The sequence below is a fragment of the Gorilla gorilla genome, chromosome 10, assembly GCF_029281585.2.
Source record: "Gorilla gorilla gorilla isolate KB3781 chromosome 10, NHGRI_mGorGor1-v2.1_pri, whole genome shotgun sequence".
Taxonomy (NCBI): Eukaryota; Metazoa; Chordata; class Mammalia; order Primates; family Hominidae; genus Gorilla; species Gorilla gorilla.
This window is the reverse complement of record NC_073234.2, coordinates 48325262-48347437: the sequence shown is the minus strand read 5'-3', so window position 1 is coordinate 48347437 and position 22176 is coordinate 48325262. Positions and strand designations below refer to the sequence as shown.

At 42.8% G+C, this 22176-nt stretch overlaps 1 protein-coding gene across 1 annotated transcript in view; it reads left to right on the top strand.

Moving 5' to 3' along the window:
• The first annotated feature begins 2764 nt into the window (after positions 1–2764).
• EIF4B (eukaryotic translation initiation factor 4B) overlaps positions 2765–22176 on the top strand; it is a 36425-nt gene continuing 17013 nt past the window's right edge. The window contains exons 1-6 of the mRNA XM_004053206.4: positions 2765–3272; positions 13229–13366; positions 15561–15769; positions 16688–16804; positions 18591–18645; positions 19279–19413. Coding sequence (XP_004053254.1) covers positions 3260–3272; positions 13229–13366; positions 15561–15769; positions 16688–16804; positions 18591–18645; positions 19279–19413 — 667 coding nt within the window. The 5' untranslated portion in view covers positions 2765–3259. The remainder of the gene's footprint in view (positions 3273–13228; positions 13367–15560; positions 15770–16687; positions 16805–18590; positions 18646–19278; positions 19414–22176) is intronic.

The following is a 22176-nucleotide window of genomic DNA, read 5'->3' as shown; positions in this document are numbered from 1 at the left end:
TCAGCGGAGCAACAACCCTTTAATTGGACCTTCTCTTCCATTATTGTGTTACCAGAAAGGGGTCCAGATCCAGGCCCTAAGAGAGGGTTCTTGGACCTCATGCAAGAAAGAATTCTGGGCAAGTCCAAAAAGTGAAAGTAAGTTTATTTGGAAAGCAAAGGAATAAAAGAATTGGCCAGGCATGGTGGCTCACACCCATAATCCCAGCACTTTGGGTGGTTGGAGCAGGCGGATCACTTGAGCTCAGGAGTTCAAGACCAGCCTGGGCAACACAGGGAAACCCCATCTCTACAAAAAAAATACAAAAATCAGCTGGGCATGACGGCACGTGCCTGTGGTCTGAGCTTCTCGGGAGGCTAAGGTAGGAAGACCGCTTTAGCCCGGGAGGTGGAGGTTGCAGTGAGCCATGATCTTGCCACTACACTCCAGCCTGGGTAACAAAGTGAGACCCTGTCTCAAAAAAAAAAAAAAAAAAGCCGGGCGCGGTGGCTCAAGCCTGTAATCCCAGCACTTTGGGAGGCCAAGGCGGGCGGATCACGAGGTCAGGAGATCGAGACCATCCTGGCTAACACGGTGAAACCCCGTCTCTACTAAAAATACAAAAAAAATTAGCCGGGCGCGGTGGCAGGCGCCTGTAGTCCCAGCTATTCGGGAGGCTGAGGCAGGAGAATGGCGTGAATCCGGGAGGCGGAGCTTGCAGTGAGCCGAGATCGCGCCACTGCACTCTAGCCTGGGCGACAGAGCGAGACTCCGTATCAAAAAAAAAAAAAAAAAAAAAAAAAGGAAAGGAAAGGAAAGAAAAGAAAAAGGAATAAAAGAATGGCTACTCCATCGGCAGAGAGCAGCAGCATGGGCTGCTTGACTAAGAATACTTACCGTTATTTCTTGATTATATGGGAAACAAGGGGTGGATTATTCATGTTTTCCCTGGAAAGAGGAGGGCGATTCCGGAACTGAGGGTTCCTCCCCCTTCCTCACATTGCCATGGCATCTGTAAACTGTCATGGCCTGGTGGGAGTATCTTTTACCATGCTAACGAATTATATTTAGCATATAAAGAGCAGTGAGGAGAGGTCAATTTAGTCGCCATCTTGGTTTTGATGGGATTTGGCTGGCTTCTTTACTGCATACTGTTTTATGAGCAAGGTCTTTGTGACCTATAACTTGTGTTGACCTCCTATCTCATCCTGTGATTAAGAATACCTAACCTTCTGGGAATGCAGCCCAGTAGGTCTCAGAGTTATTTTACCCAGCCCTATTCAAGGAGTTGCTCTGGTTCAAACACCTCTGACAATTGCACTCTCCACTCAGTAGCCTGAGTAATCTCTTTTTTTCTAATTAACGCGTGACTTACATAAAGTACACAAATCTTAAGTATTCACAAATCTTAAGTATACGAATTCTAGATATACACCCATGTAACCACCACTCACATCAGGATACTAAGTAATCCTTTTTAAAATTTTATTTCAACTCATGACGTTTCTCTGCCTTAAATCATTCCACACTTTCCCAATCCCCTCACATGATCAGCCTCACATGATCCAGCCCCTATCTCTCAAGATTCATCCTGTACCACTCCTCCCTCCCCTGCCCTCACCATATTGCAGCAAACCCAACTGCGCATCCTGTCTTCTCCTAAACCTCTTCAGAAGACATTCCCAGGGCTGGCAGCTTGTAATTTAGACCTCCGTCTGAATGTCACTTCCTCAGAGGTCTCCTCTGACAGGCAATCTAAAGTTGCACCTAATAACTTATTACACCACCTTGTTTTAATTACTCACAGAATACTTGTTGTAATATTTTATTAATTGCTTATTATCTGTCCTTCCTCCACTAGAATATAACCTCTTTTGGGACAGTTCTACTCCATGTTGTACCCACAAGTGTCTGTGCCTGGCACACGGTGGGAAACAAAAATTTTCATTTAATGAATGAAATGGAACATCAGCTAGGGGAAGCATGAATAGCCCTTGTCTCAGAAATCCTAAAGGCCTAAATTGGACTAAACCTAGTCAGTAAATTGGACCATTAAATGAGGTAAAAGCCCATGACAATTAAGTGTTCAGCATTTGTTACCTTCTTATTCCGTCTAAATATGCCTCATTAAAACCATTCTTACACAAGACGTTCAATTTGTTTTGACTTTACAAAAAGTAATTTGAAAACAGTGGCTGATGCCTGTAATCCCGGCACTGTGGGAGGCCTCGGAGGGAGGAATGCTTGAGTCCAGGAGTTCGAGACCAGCCCAGGCGACACAGGGAGACACACCGCCCCCCCAAGCCCGCCACTCTGTCTCCACACAAAGACTTTTTTTTAATTAGCTGGTCCTGGAGGCACTCGCCTGTGGTCCCAGCTACTCGGGAGACTGAGGTGGAAGAACTGCTTGAGCCCCGGAGGTTGAGGCTGCAGTGAGCCGAGATCGCGCCACTGCACTCCAGCTTGGGAGACAGGGCGGGCCCCCGTCTCAAAAAATAAAAATAAATAAAAATAAAATCAGTGATTTCTGATGTGGCTTTTAAAAACTAGGCCGGGCGCGGTGGCTCACGCCTATAATCCAGCACTTTGGGAGGCCGAGGCGGGTGGATAGCCTGAGGCCAGGAGTTCAAGACCAGCATGGCCAATATGGTGAAATATCCCGTTTCTACTAAAAATACAAAAAACTAGCAGCGAATGGTGGTGGGCGCCTGTAATCCCAGCTACTCCAGAGGCTGAGGCAGGTGAATCGCCTGAACCCGAGAGGCGGGGGTTGCAATGAGCCGAGGTCGCGCGCGCCATTGCACTCCAGCCCGGACAACAGGAGCGAAACTCCGTCTCAAAAAAGTACATTAAACTCAGAATCTTCCCTTTCAGAACATCCATTTCGCCACACCCATCACCGGCTCCGTGCAGAGTAAGCAGCAGCAGCAGCGAAGCCCCGCCCTTCCCGCCACTCTTCCGGCAGGAAGTCTGTGCGTCAGGAGGCCGGCCAGGACTCAACTCCAGCCCCGCGCTCGCGTGTAGCCCTACGTAAAGCGTGAGGGGTTTCGCGACAACCCAGGCCCCGCCCCTTTGGCCACATGTCGCGCATGTCTTCCCGTCGGACGGCGTGCCACCTCGCCGCGCAGCTTTACGAACCTAGAGCAACGCCGCCCCGCCTCCTGTCTCCGTCCTCACCTCCCCGCCCCCTCCCAGCTTCGCGTCTCCTAGCTCGACGCGCCCGCTATAATCACGTGATTGCCTCATCCGGGTCTTTTGCGTTCTCGTTCCCTCTCCCAACATGGCGGCCTCAGGTGAGCGAGCAGCCGAGCGCGGCCAAGGACTGGGCTCTGAAACCCCCCTCCGAGCGTGATCCACTGATTTCCTGAAGTCGGGGAATTGCTGGCACTGGTTCCTTTCTGAATTGAGGGCTGCGGCAGGCTAGCGGCGTGGCCCTGTTAGGTTACTGCCTCGGGATGTTTGGGGGGGAGGGGAAGGACACCTTCCCCTCCCCCTCACACTCTTTTCACCCTTTCTGCGCGAGATTGGAATAGGCAGTAATGGTAGACTCTGGCTTGAATTGGGGAAGGAGGCGCAGAAAGGTGTGCGGGTGGTGCGAGGCCTTTTCGTAGACGTGAAGCACCGTGCCCGCGTGAAGGCGTGGAGGAAGGAAGGAGGCGGTTGCTGCGCGGACGAGCGCACATTAGACTACGTCTCCAAGGCGCGAGGCTGTAGCGGACCGGAGTCGGGGGTAGGGGAATAAGTGTGGTGGGGGGGAGCAGTTGGAACGCGAGCGCGAGTTGGTGGAGGGGCGGGGGAAGGCAGCGGTGCGCGTGCGCGATAGGAGACACGAGGGTAGTAGAGACGGGCGCGCCTTCAATGCGTGCGCTAGAACCCAGATGGGAAGCTTTTTAACGCGCCTGTGTTGCGCTCTTTTTATGTCCTTTTAGGTTGTCTCTTCCCTTTCTAGAGTGGCCCTGTGCCTGTATTCTTCTAAGGGTGTGTGTGTTAGGCTTGGAGGTTGGTGCTATTGGCGTTAGATGGGGGTGGGGAACCCAGTTAGGTGCGCCCACGTGTTGGAAAAGCACCGGTGTGCACCTAGATTTCCTTCTAGGCTTTTTTCTCATACTCAATTGGAGGCATTTTTTACTCAGCGCAGCTATATGGCAGGATGAGGTTTCTCTTCCGGCGCTTCCATGTTGGTTGAATTTGGATAGCTCCAATGGTAGATTTCAGCTTTTTTTTTTTTTTTTTTTTAAGGTAACTGTACAACTACCAGCAGGTACTTTTAAAATAGTGCTTACTAATGGCTGGAGTTGCTTACTTCTTTAGACAACCTTGGAGGGGAGTATCAGTGCCTTGCAAGTCTAATTACATTTCTAATGGGCTTATAAAAGCAGTGATGACCCAACATCTTGTAGCATTGATTTTAGTTTGAGGAATATAGTTTGTTTTCTCTGGCATGACCTTGCATTCTTCAAAACATTATTTGAACTTGTATCTCTGGGTGCTCATTTCTTACCTAGTAATTCATCGTCTCTATTACAAAGAAGCTAAGGGTTTTGGTTGGCTTTGGAAAATGTTGAGAAATTTGAGGTGCATTTGAACATCTTTCATTGGTGTAACGCTTGACAGTTGACCAAGCACTTTTGTGCATGTTGTCTCCTTCCATCCTGAGGTACTGCAGAGAGCTAGTGGTATTTCCCAGCTGAGGAATATTATTTAAGGCCACACTGCTCTCAGCTGGCAGAGCAAGGTCATAATCTTTGAGACTCCTTAGCAACTTAAAAGTATCAAGGTGTCATCATCAGTTTAGGACGCTGCCCGAAAGCATCTGAAGTTTACAAAAATGTTCATATTTTTTTCTCCAGTGGGCTAGTAAAAGTCCTAAATATATTTTAAACTAACCATTGCTTAAAGTACTTACTTGGTCTGGATTTGCCACCTTAACAGTTTAGTATCGTAATTTAGTGAAGAAAATCTGTGTTTTCTTAACTTTTGTGTAATTTTTAGAGGCGGAACATATGACAGCAATTCATGTCCTTCGTTTTACCGAGTTGAGGGAAATCCAGACTGATAAAAGGGATTTACTCTGACGTCCCATTCTCTTGTTCTTCCATATTTACTCTACCCCCTTGAAAACCCTCATCTCCTTTAATTCACTTCAGTAAATCTTTTTAGCTGGTACTGGTATCTGAGCACAAGTCACATCTTTCAGTCTGTTCTTGAGGAATCTGGGGTTTATCGGATTGTTTCCCCGCTCCTCTTTCCAGTCACATTGGCTTTGTGAAGTAACCAGTATTCCCTGATGTGGGAAATGGATGTTATGTATTCTGTGTGAAAATACATAAAACAACTTCATTCGCCTCTTTTACTGTTAAATGAGACCAAAAAATTCTTTGCAGCAATACCAGTTTCCAGTGTGATCCATTATTGACCTTCAAGAACTAAGGTAGGTCTCAGAACTAACTATAGAATGAGGATAGTTTGAATTCCTAGAAACTTGATACATTGAGCCAGTACACTTAATTCCTTGCTTTGCTTCTTAAAAAGAATTCTTAAAGGCCGGGTGCGGTGGCTCACGCCTGTAATCCCAGCACTTCGGGAGGTCGAGGCGGGCGGATTACTAGGTCAGAAGTTGGAGACCAACCTGACCAACATGGTGAAACTCTGTCTCTACTAAAAATACAAAAATTAGCTGGGCGTGGTGTCGCGTGCTTGTAATCCGAGCTACTCCGGAGGCTGAGGCAGGAGAATCGCTTCAATCTGGGAGGGGGAGGTTGCAGTGAACCGAGATTGTGCCATTGCACTCCAGCCTGGGCAAAAGAGCAAGACTCCATTTCAAAAAAAAAAAAAAATCTTAAAAATACGAAGTTTTTCATTTTTCTTAAATTTTCATTGTGACTACTTTAGTAGACTTGCCAGTAATAAGCCAGTTACCGCTTGAATCTCAGTTTATCTGGAAAGTGGTCATTATTTATCTGCTGTCCCCTTACCTAGAGGGAATCAAATGTGTTTGATACAGGTTAACATTTAAAATGCTTTCAGATTGGGCAGGGTGCAGTGGCTCATGCTTGTAATCCCAGCACTCTGGGACGCTGAGGTGGGTGAAACACCTGAGAACAGGAGTTCGAGACCAGCCTGGCCAACATGGTGAAACCCAGTCTCCACTAAAAATACAAAAATTAGCGGGGTGTTGGGCTGGGCGTGGTGGCTCACGCCTGTAATCCAGGAGGCAGAGGTTGCAGTGAATTGAGATTGCACCGCTGCCCTCCGGCCTGGGCGACAGAGCGAGACTCCGTCTCAAAAAAAAAAACAAAAACTTTAAAATTGGAAATAACATATGTAAGCTCATGCACAGGCCTTTCATTTCCATAATGCTTCAAAATGCCGTCCTGTGTGACATCTCATTTGATTATTTTTATAGGGAGAAGATGCTCTGCAGTGGTTGTTTTCATACACTGCTGACTCTCACAGTGAAATGGTTTTAAGGGGTGCCATTATATATTGCTTACAGATTCCCTAGTGTCAAATTCCATCCTCTATCGTGTATATGTTATTCTGTGAGTAAGATACCGAGAAGGCCAAAATTAAAACTCTTTATGAAAGTTTAAATACAAATACAGAATAGTGTCAATTAAGATAAAGCAGTGTTTCTAAGTAATGTCATTGAAAAAAGAGGTATTTTTCATCTCAAAACATTCTGGAATTCTCTTTTCGTGATGGTAGAGGAAATAACTGAACTTGAGTACAGTATTTTAAGTAATTATTTGTAATTAGGTTTGCCTTATGTACATTTATGAGCCAGTTTCTTAAATTTGTAGTAGATACTGCTGTGCTCCCGATAGTGGGAAAGTACCAAACCAAGAAGTTTAACTTGAATTTGTGTACCTCCTGTCTCCCATTTTGTGTAATGGTTAGCATGGCATGCATTGGGCACTTATTTTGTTTGATTATGTATATGATCAAATTGAGTATCCCTGGAGGGATAAGGAGAAGGTAGTATGGCATCTTCTTCTGTCAAAATGAAGTAATTGGGCACAGAGAGGTCATGTAACTGAACCCGTACGGGGGTCAAGATGGTGGAGCTTATGAGTTTTGACTCAGTCTTCATCTCTACTATGCTAAACTTACCCAATCCCCAACTAAATCAAAAGGTGGCTTGCATTGGGATCTTTTTGACTTTACAATGGGTTTATCCGGATAGTAAATGCATTTTTTTACTTGAGAAGGGTTTATCCTGACAGTCTTATCATAAGTCAGGGAGCATCTATATAGTGCAGTAAAGGTGAAGGTGAAATATTATATTACATTGCATGAAATGTCTTTTCATGGCTGGGCTGTAAACACCAATGTAATTAGTCTAATTCTAGGCACTCTGTTTGGGTGGATCGATTGTGTTTATGCAATGTTGTTGGTTTAGGGAAACATTTGTTATTCATTATTTAAAGTAACTTTTGTTTTGTTTTGTTTGTTTTTGTTTTCGTTTTGAGACAGAGTCTCACTCTGTGGCTCAGGCTGGAGTGCAGTGGCGTGGTCTCAGCTCACTGCAGTCTCCACCTCCTGGGTTCAAGCGGTGTCTTCATGTTGGCCAGGCTGGTCTCGAGCTCCCGACCTCAGGTGATCCTCCCACCTTGGCCTCCCGGAGTGCTGGGATTACAGGCATGAGCCACCACGCCTGGCCTAAAGTAGCTTTTAATTATGGAGAATGTGGCAGAACTCACTTTTAGTAACAGCTTTATTCAATGTAATTTGTATACCATAAAATTTACACTTTTAAAGTGTACAGTTTGGACCGTGTGCAGTGGCTCACTCCTGTAATCCCAGCACTTTGGGATGCCAAGGCAAGAGGATCACTTAAGCCCAGGAATTCAAGACCAGCCTAAGTAACATGGTGAGACCACGTTTCTACAAAAAAAATTTTAAAAATTAGCCAGGGGTGGTGGTGGCATGTACCTGTGGTCCCAGCTACTTGGGAGGCTGCAGTGGGAGGATTGCTTAAGCCCTGGAGGTCAAGGCTGCAGTGAGCCATTATCTCACTACTCTACTCCAGCCTGGGTGACAGAGCAAGACCCTATATGATTTGGTGGGGTTTAGTATATTCAGAGATGTTCAACCATCATTATTATCTAATTTCAGAACCTTTTTATCACCCCCAAAGAAAAGTCCTTTATATAGGACTAACATTTCCTTTTCATTTATCTTTTTATTTATTGAAGTGAAACATCACTTAGAACATGGTTCTCAACTAAGGGACAGTCTTTTCATCCCAAACCCTCATCCCACCCCAGAGCATTTGGCAGTGTCCAGAGACGCTTTTGGTTGTCAGAGTGGAATGGGGATCGGGGGTTGCTATTGGCATCTAATGAGCAGAATCAGAGATAACTGCTAAAGATCCCCCCGTGACAAATTACCTAAGCTAAAATATCAGCAGTGCTGAGATAGAGAAACTCTGAGTTAAGAAGTAGTCTGTATTTATTTTAGTATCTATTATAACAAATCCTGTTTATTAAGAAAACCATGAATGTGTTGTCTCTTGTTTAAGGGCTTCTGGACTTGGCAATATTTCCGTTTTTAAGATCTTTTATTAAACCTGTATGGGTATATAAAGAGCTGGAGGTATGTTTTCCTCACTGTAGACCATGTATAAATAATTGGGACAGGTTTTGTTTTGTGAGGTGATTGATTTGTTAACTTTTTAACCAGTTCACATAGGATTTAGAGAAAATTAAAGAATTGGACCAGTTCATTGTTGAATTGCAAAGGATTGATAAACCTGGAGCATTAAACAGTGCTTTACTTATACTTATAAAGCAGAGGGAACACTGTTGAAATCTAAACATGTAGTGGGCCTAGGTATTGAGGGAGCAAAGGGCATGGAGGATTTAGATAACATCTTTTCTCAGTTACTGGAATGAAATGGAGTGGAACAAACACGGGCACCTACTTTAGGTTTATTGATTTTGCTTTCCAAGGGCTAATTCCTTTAAACCTGCTGCTTATATTTTGACTGAGTCAGTGCTGCTGCTACAGTTAAATAAGTTGAAGATCTTGTAAGGAATTTTAGCCTGTTTTTTTAAGACTCATCTAACAGGTGGGGCGCAGTAGCTCAGGCCTGTAATCCCAGCGCTTTGGGATACAGAGGCGGGCAGATCACCTGGGGTTGGGAGTTGGAGACCAGCCTGACCAACATGGAGAAACCTCATCTCTATTAAAAATACAAAATTAGCCAGGTGTGGTGGTGCATGCCGGTAATCCTCGCTACTTGGGAGGCTGAGGCAGGAGAATCGCTTGAACCCGGGAGGCGGAGGTTTCGGTGAGCCGAGATTCCACCATTGCACTCCAGCCTAGGCAACAAGAGCAAAATTTCTGTCTCAAAAAAAAAAAGACTCATCCAACAGTAATTTCTTTTTTTTTCTTCTTTTTTTTGTGGGGAACGGAGTCTTGCTTTGTAGCCCAGGCTGGAGTGCAGTGGCACGATCTCAGCTCACTGCAAGCTCCGCCTCCCGGGTTCACGCCATTCTCCTGCCTCAGCCTCCCGAGTAGCTAGGACCACAGGTGCCCGCCACCACGCCCGGCTAATTTTTTTGTATTTTTAGTAGAGACGGGATTTCACCATGTTAGCCAGGATGGTCTCAATCTCCTGACCTCGTGATCCACCTGCCTCGGCCTCCCAAAATGCTGGGATTACAGGTGTGAGCCACCAAACCCAACAGTAATTTCTTAACCAGAGGGCCTGGGAGTGGGTGGCAGTCAGAGGAGGGGGAGACTTGTGATTTGAAAAGACATTCTAAGATTTAAAAGTGCTTTTAATATTTTTTAGTCATGATATTTAATTTGTTTGGAAATTTCAAATAACGTTAAAGAAGAAACTTGTTTGTCAAAGGAGTCAAGGGGTGAGAGTTGAGAAACTGTGATCTACAAAGTTGATTTAAGCCAAATCGGACTAAAGGGCAGATTAATTCCACATTCTGCTGTTTTGGTAGAAGATACGTATATAGAACAAAGAGGAAAGGGATACCTTATTCAGATTGTTAATGTTCTTTTGTTGAACTTGACCTTATTGTACTGACCACCAGTTCTATTTTTATCCTCCCAGTGGAAGGACAGGTTAATAATTGGATATTAGCTGATGATATTAGATTAAGCCCCATGAGGGTAAGGATCTGTAGCTAGCATCATATTAATCCCAGACACTATTTTTGAATTAAATGATATGAAAAAGTCTAAAATAAGCCCACACACTATAAGTGGTTTACCTCATGTCTTACTCGTGTTAGCTTATTAAAATCTCCCATAGATCTTTGCATATGAGGCTGGGCACAGTGGCTCATGCCTGTAATCGCAGCATTTTGGGAGGCCGAGGTGGGTGGATCATTTGAGGTCAGGAGTTCGAGACCAGCCTGGCCAACATGGTGAAACCCCATCTCTACTAAAAATACAAAAATTAGCCAGGCTTGGTGGCACATGCCTGTAATCCCAGTTACTCAGGAGGCTGAGGCAGGAGAATCACTTGAACCTGGGAGGCAGAGTTTATAGTGAGCCGAGATGGAGCCACTGCACTCCAGCCTGGACAAGAGTGAGACTCCCTCTAAAAAAAAAAAAAAACCTTTGCATATGAGCTGCAGCAGTAAAAGTGCTATGAGACCCAACATCTCTGTAACCGTATTCTTTGAAAGCTGTGGAATAAGGTCAAGTGCAGTGGCTCACATCTAATCCCAGCACTTTGGAAGGCTGAGACGGGTGGACCACTTGAGGCCAGGAGTTGAAGACCAATCTGGGCAGTGTAGCAAGACCCCTGCCTCTACAAAAAATTTTAAAATTAGCTGGGCATGGTGGTGCATGCCTATAGTCCCAGCTACTCAAGAGGCTGCAGTGGGAGGATTGCTTGAGGCCAAAAGGTCAAAGCCGCAGTGAGCCACGATTGCACCACTGCAAAAAAAGAAAAAGCAGGCCGGGCGCGTTGGCTCACGTCTGTAATCCCAGCACTTTGGGAGGCCAATCATGAGGTCAGGAGATCAAGACCATCCTGGCTAACACTGTGAAACTAAAAAAAAAAAAAAAATTAGCCTGGCGTGGTGGCACGCGCCTGTGGTCCCAGCCACTTGGGAGGCTGAGGCAGGAGAAATTGCTTGAACCTGGGAGGCGGAGGTTGCAGTGAACTGAGATCGCGCCACTGCACTCCAGCCTGTATGACAAAGCGAGACTCCGTCTCAAAAAAAAAAAAAAGCGTAGGATGGATTCAAAATGTGATCTGGTTGATCATAAACAATACTTTTGGAGCTGGATTAATATTAAGTCACTTGAGAGATACAGAAAATACTATGTTCGTGGTCAACTTTGATTATTTTAGCCGGGTTCATCTGGTTTGCACATTGAGACCGTAATACTTCAGGTTCTAATTGTGTCCAGAAGGCTATGTGTTAACATTCATAGCAAACGGGTTACCTTTATTTCCTGAAAGTTAAATTTTGAAAGAAAGGCAGATACCAAGTGAGAAAGCAACCTTCAGTTAAACAAAGGGGTACATCAAGTTTGATATTCTTGGATTAAAAATCAGGTGACAGTTGGAACATGGAGGAGAAATTCATGATTATAAAAACCATGAAGCCCATCTTTTTTACAACAAAGCTGCTTGTTTTTTTCTTAATCATGTAGTGGCTGCTATCAGGCCAGTTCTGGAACTTTACTGAGTCCCTCTGCTCTTCTGAATCAGCTCTTGATTGGTGGTGACTTCTCGGAAGTTCTAAGGACCGCAAAGAAAGAGCAGTGTCAGTTCACTAAGTTGAGCCATTTGGAGATTACTAAATATTCCATAACTGTGGGAAACACTTAAATGTGTTTTCGTGTGTTTTCCTTTTAGCATTACATCCTCATATGCAGTGTTGTTATAGTAGAGGAGGACATTTTTTCTAGAGGGCAGAGAGATCTAGGGAATATGACTGTTAACATTTGAACACTTTCAAATAGCAGTACATTTTACCGTGGTTTTGATAACCTGACATAGAATAAGCTGCTGAGATGCGAGGATACCTTGGTATATAGAAAGAGCCTTAGACTTCGTATGAAAAAAACTTGGGTTTTATCTTCAGCCTAGCCATCTAATGTCTGTAACTTTACAGACATATGGTGTTTCACTTAATCTCTCTGAGACTTAGTTTCCTTTTCTGTAAATTGATAGTTGTAGCCAGGCACCATGGCTCATACCTGTAATCCCAGCATTTTGGGAGGCTGAGGCAGGAGGATCACTTGAGCCTAGGATCCTCCAAGATACTTGAGACCAGCCTGGGCAACATAGGGAATTAAAAAACTTTTTAAAAATCAGCTGGGCGTGGTAGTGTGCCTCTGTGGTCCCAGCTATTGAGGAGACTGAGGTGGGAGGATCACATGAGCATGGGAGGGTTGAGGCTTCAGATAGCCGTGGCCACACCACTGCACTACAGCCTGGACAACAGAGCAAGACCCTGTCTCAAAAAAAAAAATGGGGCCGGGTGTGGCGGTTCACACCGTAATCCCAGCACTTTCGGAGGCTGAGGCAGGAGGATCACCTGAGGTTAGGAGTTCAAGACCAGCCTGGCCGACATGGTGAAACCCCATCTCTACTAAAAACACACAAAAAATTAGCTGGGCATGGTGGCGGGTGCCTGTAATCCCAAGTATTCGGGAGGCTGAGGCAGGAGAATTGCTTGAACCCAGGAGGCAGAGGTTGCAGTGAGCCGAGATGGCACGATTGCACTCCAGCCTGGGCAACAAGAGCAAGACTCTGTCTCAAAAAAAAAAAAAAAAAAAAAAAAGACAGTTGTGATTCCTTCCCTATGTGGTTTGTTTACAAGTGTCAAACAGTCTTCAAAACTGCCGTACTGAATATGTTATGTGAGATACGAATTTTTGTTGATCTTTTTTATCCAAGGAGCAGTGAAAGTAGTAACTGAATAGAAGTAGTTACAAAATTAAAGATCTCAAATGATAAGTGAATATAGTAGAAAATAAAAGGTTGCCCCCACACCCCAAACATACTCTCCAGGGTGTATCTCAAACACTCAGACCCTTTTCTGTACGTAAACATGTGTTTATACATAATAGGTATTCTGCAACTTTTTAATTTCTTATTTATGTCTGCATAGTACCCCTTCATGGAAATGCCATAATTTAACCATTTGAGGAGTGTCCATGTTATTTCTTTCTAAATAATGTTTTACAATATTGCATTGTACAACTCTGTAAATACCTGAGTATTGGTGAATAATCTTTCTCTTGCCTTTTAAAACAGCAAAAAAGAAGAATAAGAAGGGGAAGACTATCTCCCTAACAGACTTTCTGGCTGAGGATGGGGGTACTGGTGGAGGAAGCACCTATGTTTCCAAACCAGTCAGCTGGGCTGATGAAACGGATGACCTGGAAGGAGATGGTAATTTTTCTTTTGTCATCATGTTTGGAATGTTTATTATTTTCTAGACAAAACCTATTACATAATAATTCACATCGTTTGTAATCTGAAAAGAACTTACTCATTTTTTAGCACCTGAAATCTTACATATTTTATAGAATCTAAGGTTTAATCTGAGGTTTGGGCTGTCAGACTTTGCAGTGAAGACTGAAGTGGTCATTTAAGAGAGCTTTGCTAGTTCTTGTTCTTGCATTAACAGACTTTTTAAGTTACTATTCTTTTGGGCCTCATTTTCTTCATTTTAAAAGTAAGAACTAGATCATCTTTTAAAATTCCTTTTAGGTCTAAAATTCTATGGGGTCCTCATAAAGTGATGTTTCAGGCTGCTTGCGATGGCTTACACCTGTAATCACAGTACTTTGGGAGGCCGAGGTGGGCAGATCACATGAGATCAGAAGTTCAAGACCAGCCTGGCCAACATGGTGAAAACCCATCTCTACTAAAAATACAAAAATTAGCTGAGCGTGGTGGCATGTGCCTGTAATTTCAGCTACGCGGGAGGCTAGGGCAGGAGAATTGCTTGAACCTGGGAGGCGGAGGGTGCAGTGAGCTGAGATCATGCCACTGCACTCCAGCATGGGAGACAGAGCGAGACTCCATCTCAAAAAAAAAAAAAAAAAGTGATGTTTCAGTGTAATCTGTAAGCTATGTTTACTCAGAGCCAAGGAATAATTAGTTCCAGATGTCATTAGTATAAAATCAGAGTGTCCTTGGGTAAACGAAAATGGTCTGAGGAAAAGGAGTGAGAACAGTAATTATGGTGGGAAAATAAAGAAGAGTCAATTGGACAAGTTCTGTGCCTTCAGGGAGTCACCAGGAATAATAAGGAGCTATGTTTTATAATGACCGGGTATGACATAAATCTCATTACCATTGTTTTTTTCCTGAAAATCGTTTATTGCATGCTGAAAGAATATTTTTTCCTATGACCTGTTTTCATAATTCCTAAAAACAGGAAATTTTTTTTGAGACAGAGTCTCACTCTATTGCCCAGGCTGGGGTGCAAGTGGCGCGCTCTCTGCCCACTGCAACGTCTGCTCCCGGGGTTCAAGCGATTCTCCTGCCTCAGCCGCCTGAGTAGTTGGGATTACAGGTGCCTGCCACCGCGCCCAGCAAATTTTTGTATTTTTAGTAGAATCAGGGTTTTACCATTTTGGCCAGGCTGGTCTTGAACTCCTGACCTCGTGATCCACCTGCCTCAGCCTCCCAAAGTGCTGGGATTACAGGCATGAGCCACCGCACCCGGCCAAAATGGGAAATTTTATATAGGTCATACTTCCCATAGGTGTTGGTATCTGAAGTACAAATTCATGGACAGTGCTGTAGGAAAAGATTTTTGTTGTGATATTTTTGTTTGTTTGTTTTCAGATGGAGTCTCACTCTGTCGCCCAGGTTGTAGTGCAGTGGCACAGTCTCTTGGCCCACTGCAACCTCCACCTCCCGGTTCAATAGATTCTCCTGTCTCAGCCTCCCAAGTAGCTGGGATTACTGGCACGTGCCACCACACCTGGCTAATTTTTGTATTTTTAGTAGAGACAGGGTTTCACCATAATGGTCAGGCTGGTCTCAAACCTGACCTCAGGTGATCCACCCACCTTGGCCTCCCGAAGTGTTGGGATTATAGGCGTGAGCCACCGAGCCAGGCCTGTTGTTGTTTTTAAGGGAGGATAGACCATGCAGAAAAATACTCAACTTCAACCTCACCACTAGGAATACAAGAGTTGTCAGTAGTGGTTAAATACACCTGGAGTAAGAGGGACCCAGGTTTGAATCCTAGCTTTACCATCTGTGACCTTGGGCAAATTACTGTCTGAAATCTGAGTTTGCTTTTCTGTAGAATGGGGGACAACCTCACAGGACTGTTAAAAAGATAAGATGGGATATAATGAATATAAAGTAGCTGGCACACAGTAATATTCCATAAAGAGTTGTATTTATGGAATAATATTTCTTTGCTTACATAAGGATTAAGGTGTCATAATTAATCTCAGAAGCTTCTCTTCGTAAAGTGCCCTTATTACTGAACCCCCACTTTTTTTGTCTGGTTTTCTTGTATAGCATGTTTAATATTTGGCAATTAACATGGGTCCTCTTGTTCTATGACAGTAGTGAGAGAAGTTTCTTCTAATTTCTTACATTCATTCCTATATCCTAGTTTCGACAACTTGGCACAGTAACGATGACGATGTGTATAGGGCGCCTCCAATTGACCGTTCCATCCTTCCCACTGCTCCACGGGCTGCTCGGGAACCCAATATCGACCGGAGCCGTCTTCCCAAATCGCCACCCTACACTGCTTTTCTAGGAAACCTACCCTATGATGTTACAGAAGAGTCAATTAAGGAATTCTTTCGAGGATTAAATGTAAGTGTAAAAGTTGTAATAATTAACTAGATATTGAGGATAATGTCTAAAAAAGACTAATTGTGGAATGGGCAGTTGCTGTTGAAAAAACAACTAGAAATATAATTTAAGGCCGGGAATGGTGGCTCACGCCTGTAATCCCAGCACTCTGGGAGTCCGAGGCGGGTGGATCATTTGAGGTCAGGAATTCGAGTCCAGCCTGGCTAGCGTGGTGAGACCCTGTCTCTACTAAGAATACAAAAATTAGCTGGGCGTGGTGGCACACGTCTGTAATCCCAGCTACTTGGGAGGCTGAGGTAGGAGAATTGCTTGAACCTGGGAGACGGAGGTTGTGGTGAGCCGAGATTGCGCCGTTGCACTCCAGCCTGGGCAACAAGAGTGAAACACCATCTCAAAGAAAAAAAATAAAATCAAAATTATATATATTTATATATATAATTATATATATATATATATATATATATATAATTTTTTTTTTTTTTTTTGAGACAGAGTCTCATTCTGTCATCCAGGCTGGAGTACAGTGGATTACATGCCCAGCTAATTTTTTGTATTTAGTAGAGATAGGGTTGCACTATGTTGGTCAGGCTAGTCTTGAACTCCTGACCTCAGAGGATCCACCTGCTTCGGCCCCCCAAAGTGCTGGGACTGCAGGCATGAGCCACTGCACCTGGCCTGAATTCATCTTTTTTTTTTTTTTTAGAGTTAAATTCATATGGTTCAAACTTCAGAAGGTATAATAGGGCATTTAGTAAAGTTTCTACTATCCGTCTGCATCAGTTTTCCTCCTGAGACAACCATGTTCTTGTGTATTCAGAAAAATTCACGCACATACAGTAATGCTTTTGTAGTCCTCTCAAAAAATGACAAATGAAGAAGAACGCTAGGAAACTTTGTTGTTGTTTCTTATTCCTTCAGATCAGTGCAGTGCGTTTACCACGTGAACCCAGCAATCCAGAGAGGTTGAAAGGTTTTGGTTATGCTGAATTTGAGGACCTGGATTCCCTGCTCAGTGCCCTGAGTCTCAATGAAGAGGTAAAGAAAATAAGAGTGGGGATATGAGGGGTGTAAGTTCACAAATCTCATGTTTATTGATCAAACTGGTATTTTTTAGGTTGAGTGAGAGGCTCACTTCAAAGATTTCCATATCTACAAATAAAGGCCTGCATTATTTAACAGTGTATCACTTAACATTGAACATCTAGCAAGTCACACTTCAGCAAATTCAGTAGGCCCCAATAATTTAGATAGGTACTTAGGTGGAAAGTTGTGGAAGAAACCCACCACACACCAGGTCTCTAATTAAGTCTTACACTGGTTTACCCACAGTGTTGCCTCAACTCTTATGGCATTGCTTTTTCAAAGTAATCTGACCTGATAAAGGCAAATAGAAAAATCAAGTTTGTTTAGTATTAAAGGCATATCTCATTTTCAGGGAAGTGTTGTAATGGTATTTTTGTTCATTTAAAAGGATTTGGAAACATTTCCTACAAAGGAATATTTTACAGGAGAGTGACAATAAATATCTAGTCCTTCTGCTTGTCAACACTGCCCACAAAGGTTTTCCTGTCCCAGGACTTGAGAGGCTTATATCTGAGAAGAAAAAAGACTTTTTTCCTCCTTTAACTCCAAAAACACCTTATTGTTTATTGATAAGGCAATTTCTAGTGCCATTTGTGCCATATTTCTGTAGTCCTATTTTGCCATATGACATGATTGAAATCAACACCTCTTAGAAATTGTTTTGCTGCCTCATAATTGATTACCATCATGATAATCTGTAGTCAGTGTGAAATAGAGATAAAAATTAATGTACTTAGTTAAATGCATATGAAGGTCTAATCTTGTTCCAGAGTTACTCTTATTGGATTATTTTTAGATTTTTATTAACATTACTGGTCTCTAACTTTACTCAGTCTGGATAAGAAAAAGAATACCATGCAATTGTTAACTATTTGGTGTTTACTAGTTTAACTATTACTTAATATATTGTTGTGGTCCATATTTAGGAGTTACTTTGTTACTAGAGATTTCATTATAGTGGTGTTTAATATAGTTTTGGGTATTTTTAACTAAAAATCATTGTTATCCTTCTTCAACTGTAGATTCTACTATGAAATGAGGAAAAATCAGCAATAGAATTAATTGGGTTCAAAGTATATAAATAATGATGTGGGAAAGGGAAGTCAGAGGGTATCTCTGGAAGAACTGTTTTATCTGAAGGTAATACTGAGTGAAAGAACCTAAGATTGTAGACAAAGCATGCTTTATGCAATTTTGCTGGTACATAGTAGTAGTAGGGGCTCTATAAATGTGTTGGGTGTTTTTGTTTTTAAGAGACAGGGTCTCGCTATATTGCCCAGGTTGGACTTGAACTCCTGGGCTTAAGTGATCCTCCAGCCTCAGCCTCCTAAATAGCTGAGACTGTAGGTACATGTCACTGCACCTGGCTTCTATAAATTTTGATAAATAATTGTTGTGGCACCAAATATGCCTTTTATTCAGCTAGTTATGTGAGAATTATTTTTAATTTACTACACTTGACAAATTACCTTGGATAGTTAAAAAGTTTATTCTGTGAAATTAAGCTTTGTAAAAATAGTATAATTGACCTAATATTCAAGGCCAGCTTAAATTTGTTTAATTTTTAAGTCTTTATAAAGGACTCTTTAGCCCACAAATTTGAGTGTTAGCTAGATTACAGTGTTTTCCTTTATCTTCCTTCCCCTAGTGCTTCTGCTATGCCCAGACGTTCAAGGTCACTCAAGGGATTTGTGCATAATGGGGCAAAAGGTTGGTTAATATGGTCCTATGCTCTCAGTCTCTAGGTAACAGGAGAATTCGAGTGGACGTTGCTGATCAAGCACAGGATAAAGGTAAGGAAACTGGTAGAGATTTCTGTTTGGTAATGGTCCTAGGATGACACCAAGCCATCCTTTCCCAGAAAATTTGAATAGGGGTAGTGGTGGGCCTGCCTGAATCTACAGTAACAGTTTTCAATCAGTTTTGCCCCACAGGGGACTTCTGGCAGTGTTTGAAGACATTGTAGTTGTCACAATTGGAGGGAGTGCTGCTGACATAAGTAGAATCCAGGGGTTAATTCTATAGGGGATAGGACAGTCCCCATCAACAAAGAATTATGCAGCCCAAAATGCATGTCAAGATTGAGAAGACTGATTGATCTAGATGAACATTAAATAGATGATAAATAGATTAGCTGCCTAACAGCACGTTGGTCACAAAGGGGACCTAATTTGTATATGTTTCAGGGACTCCTGGCCCATACAGTATTTGAGATAGCTAAGCATTAAACCAATAGGAAAAAACGAGAGGAAAAGAGCCACCTGGGGTTGAATTGGAGCATGTACTTATGGGGCCTGAGGTAACTGGGATGACAGTGTGACGTGAAAGTGAAAAATAGGGTAAAATGGGGGGTTTTCTATGTGTGAGAAATATTGGGCAAAGTTTTTATGAGATAACTTATGGTTTTTGTTTTAATGTATCTGTAGACAGGGATGATCGTTCTTTTGGCCGTGATAGAAATCGGGATTCTGACAAAACAGATACAGACTGGAGGGCTCGTCCTGCTACAGACACCTTTGATGACTACCCACCTAGAAGAGGTGATGATAGCTTTGGAGACAGTAAGTTTGTTTTTATGAAGTTAGCTTCCTCTGTGCTTTGGGAGGCTATTTAGTAATAGGACAAATGTGTTACAGATGATCAGATCACATTAACAGATAGAAGGGGGGAAAGCAGATTAAGAAAAATTTTGGATAGTATCTGAAAGAACTGATAGATGCAGGAAACGAATTTGATAAATTAATAATTTTTTTTGAAAACTTAACCAAACAAAGGGACAGACATTTCTCTTTTTTTGGAGACAATTGTTTATAAAGAAACCCAAACTGGGCATGGTGGCTATAATCCCAACACTTTGGGAGGTCAAGGCAGGTGGATTGCTTAAGGCCAGGAGTTTGAGAGCAGCCTGGGCGACAAAACAAGACCCTGTCTACCAAAAAAAAAAGCTGACGTGGTGGTACGCACCTGCATTCCTAGCTGTTCAGCAAGCTGAGGCAAGAGGACTCCTTGAGCCCAGGAGGTCTAGACTGGGTGACAGAGCGAGACCCTGTCTCAAAAAAAAATCCAATAGATTCTACAAAGTGAGCTATTTGAAATAAGAGTTCAGCATGATTGCTGAGTGAAGAGCAGCATACAAAGATCACTTGCATTACTTTTATATATATATATATTTTTTGAGACAGAGTCTCGCTCTGTCGCCCAGGCTGGAGTGCAGTGGCGTGACCTTGGCTCACTGCAACCTCCACCTCCTGGGTTCAAGTGATTCTCCTGCCTCAGCCTCCCAAGTAGCTGGGACTACAGGCGCACACCACGACACCCAGCTAATTTTTGTATTTTTAGTAGAGATGGGGTTTCACCATGTTGGCCAGGATAGTCTTGATCTCTTGACCTCATGATCCGCCCGCCTTGGCCTCCCAAAGTGCTGGGATTACAGGCGTGAGCCACCGCGCCTGGTCCATCAGTTGCATTACTATATGCTTGTAGCTAACAATTAAAATGTAATTTTTTTTTTTTTTTTTTTGAGACGGAGTTTCGCTCTTGTTGCCCAGGCCGGAGTGCAATGGCATGATCTCAGATCACCTCAACCTCTGCCTCCTAGGTTCAAGCGATTCTCCTGCCTCAGCCTCCCGAGTAGCTGGGATTACAGGCATGTGCCACCACGCCTGGCTAATTTTGTATTCTTAGTAGAGATGGGGTTTCTCCATGTTGGTCAGGCTGGTCTCGAACTCCTGACCTCAGATGATCCTCCTGCTTCAGCCTCCCAAAGTGCTGGGATTACAGGCATGAGCCACTGCACCTGGCCTAAAATGTAACTTTCTAAAATAAAAATATTGATTCACTTTAAAAATACTCAAGATACAGCAGTGAACAAAGATACAGCAGTGTAATTTTTTTCTAATAAAAATTGATTCACTTAAATGCTCAAGATACAGCAGTGAACAAAAACAAGAAAATCCTGTCTTTATTGGGCATACATTATTATAGTGGAGGGAAGAGACAGTGTGTGAATAATTAAACAGTTGGGGTGCGGAAAGATAGGGGAGTGGGAAATATCATGGGGTAGGAGTAGAGATTAATTACATACATCACTTTAACAAAGACCTTTATGGGGAAAATTATGCAACTTTATTCAAATACACAAAAGTAGACAACACTATTTTTAAAATGGAAAGAAGCTACTACCTAGTAAAAATAAATAAATAGTGGTTTGTCTGTAATCAAATACTTAATAGCATAACAACAGGGATAAAATTCAAAACCTGTTACATTAAGGGGAAAAAAATTGTGTATAAATTTGAAAACAATACCATGTAGTATTAATGCATAAGTTGTAAAATTATAAAGCTACGCATGGTAATTTAACCACCCTTTTGATTGTTGGTGGGGGTAGGGAAAATTCTGTTGTTAGTCTGTAACATATTTCTTTTAAACAAAAAACAAACATGGCAAAATATGACATTCACTAAACCTAAGTAATAGGTTCATAAGTTTGTTATAATGGTGTCTTTACTTTTCTGTATGTTTGAAATAGTTTAAGTAAAAACAGACCAACTTAAATTTACAAGCTCTTTGTTTTGTTTTGTTTTGTTTTGACACAGTCTCTCTGTGTTGCCCAGACTGGAGTGCAGTGGCAATCTTGGCTCACTGCAACCTCTGCCTGCTAGGTTCAGGGTGTTCCTCATGCCTCAGCCTCCTGAGTAGCTGGGATTACAGATGCGCACCACCACACCTGGCTAATTTTTGTATTTTTTAGTAGAGATGGGGTTTCACCACGTTGGCCAGCTGGTCTCTAACTCCTTACCTCAGATGATCCGCCTGCCTTGACCTCCCAAAATGCTGGGATTACAGGTGTGAGCCAGCGCTCCCAGCACAAGCATTTTAATTTTGTGAGGTACCTTTTGAGCTTTGTACTAAATATAATTGGGGAAGCAGTAAGGGATATGTATAATTCCTTTTAGAGGAGAGTAGAAGGAAGAAGAATGGGTCATAGGTCTGAAAGAAGGATAAATCAGCAAGTTTATATCTGACTTTTTACATGACTTTGTGACACAGCAAAGCCTTGGGGAGAACTACGTGAGGTGATTAACTTCAGCATTTATGCAAGAGATTCTATTGTTAACAGGAAGAAATGGCTCTTGAAAGAAAAAGCAGACAATCAGACCAAGGGTCCTGTTTTGAGTCCAGGGGCATGACTTTTCTCACCTGAAACCTTGAATTTAGAGCAAGCAGGATGGATAACGAGTGAGTGTGCTGTTGTTATCCAAAGCTGCCCCAAAGTCAACTTAGTTAACCTGAATTAAAGATCCAGAGACTCCTGTCCCAAG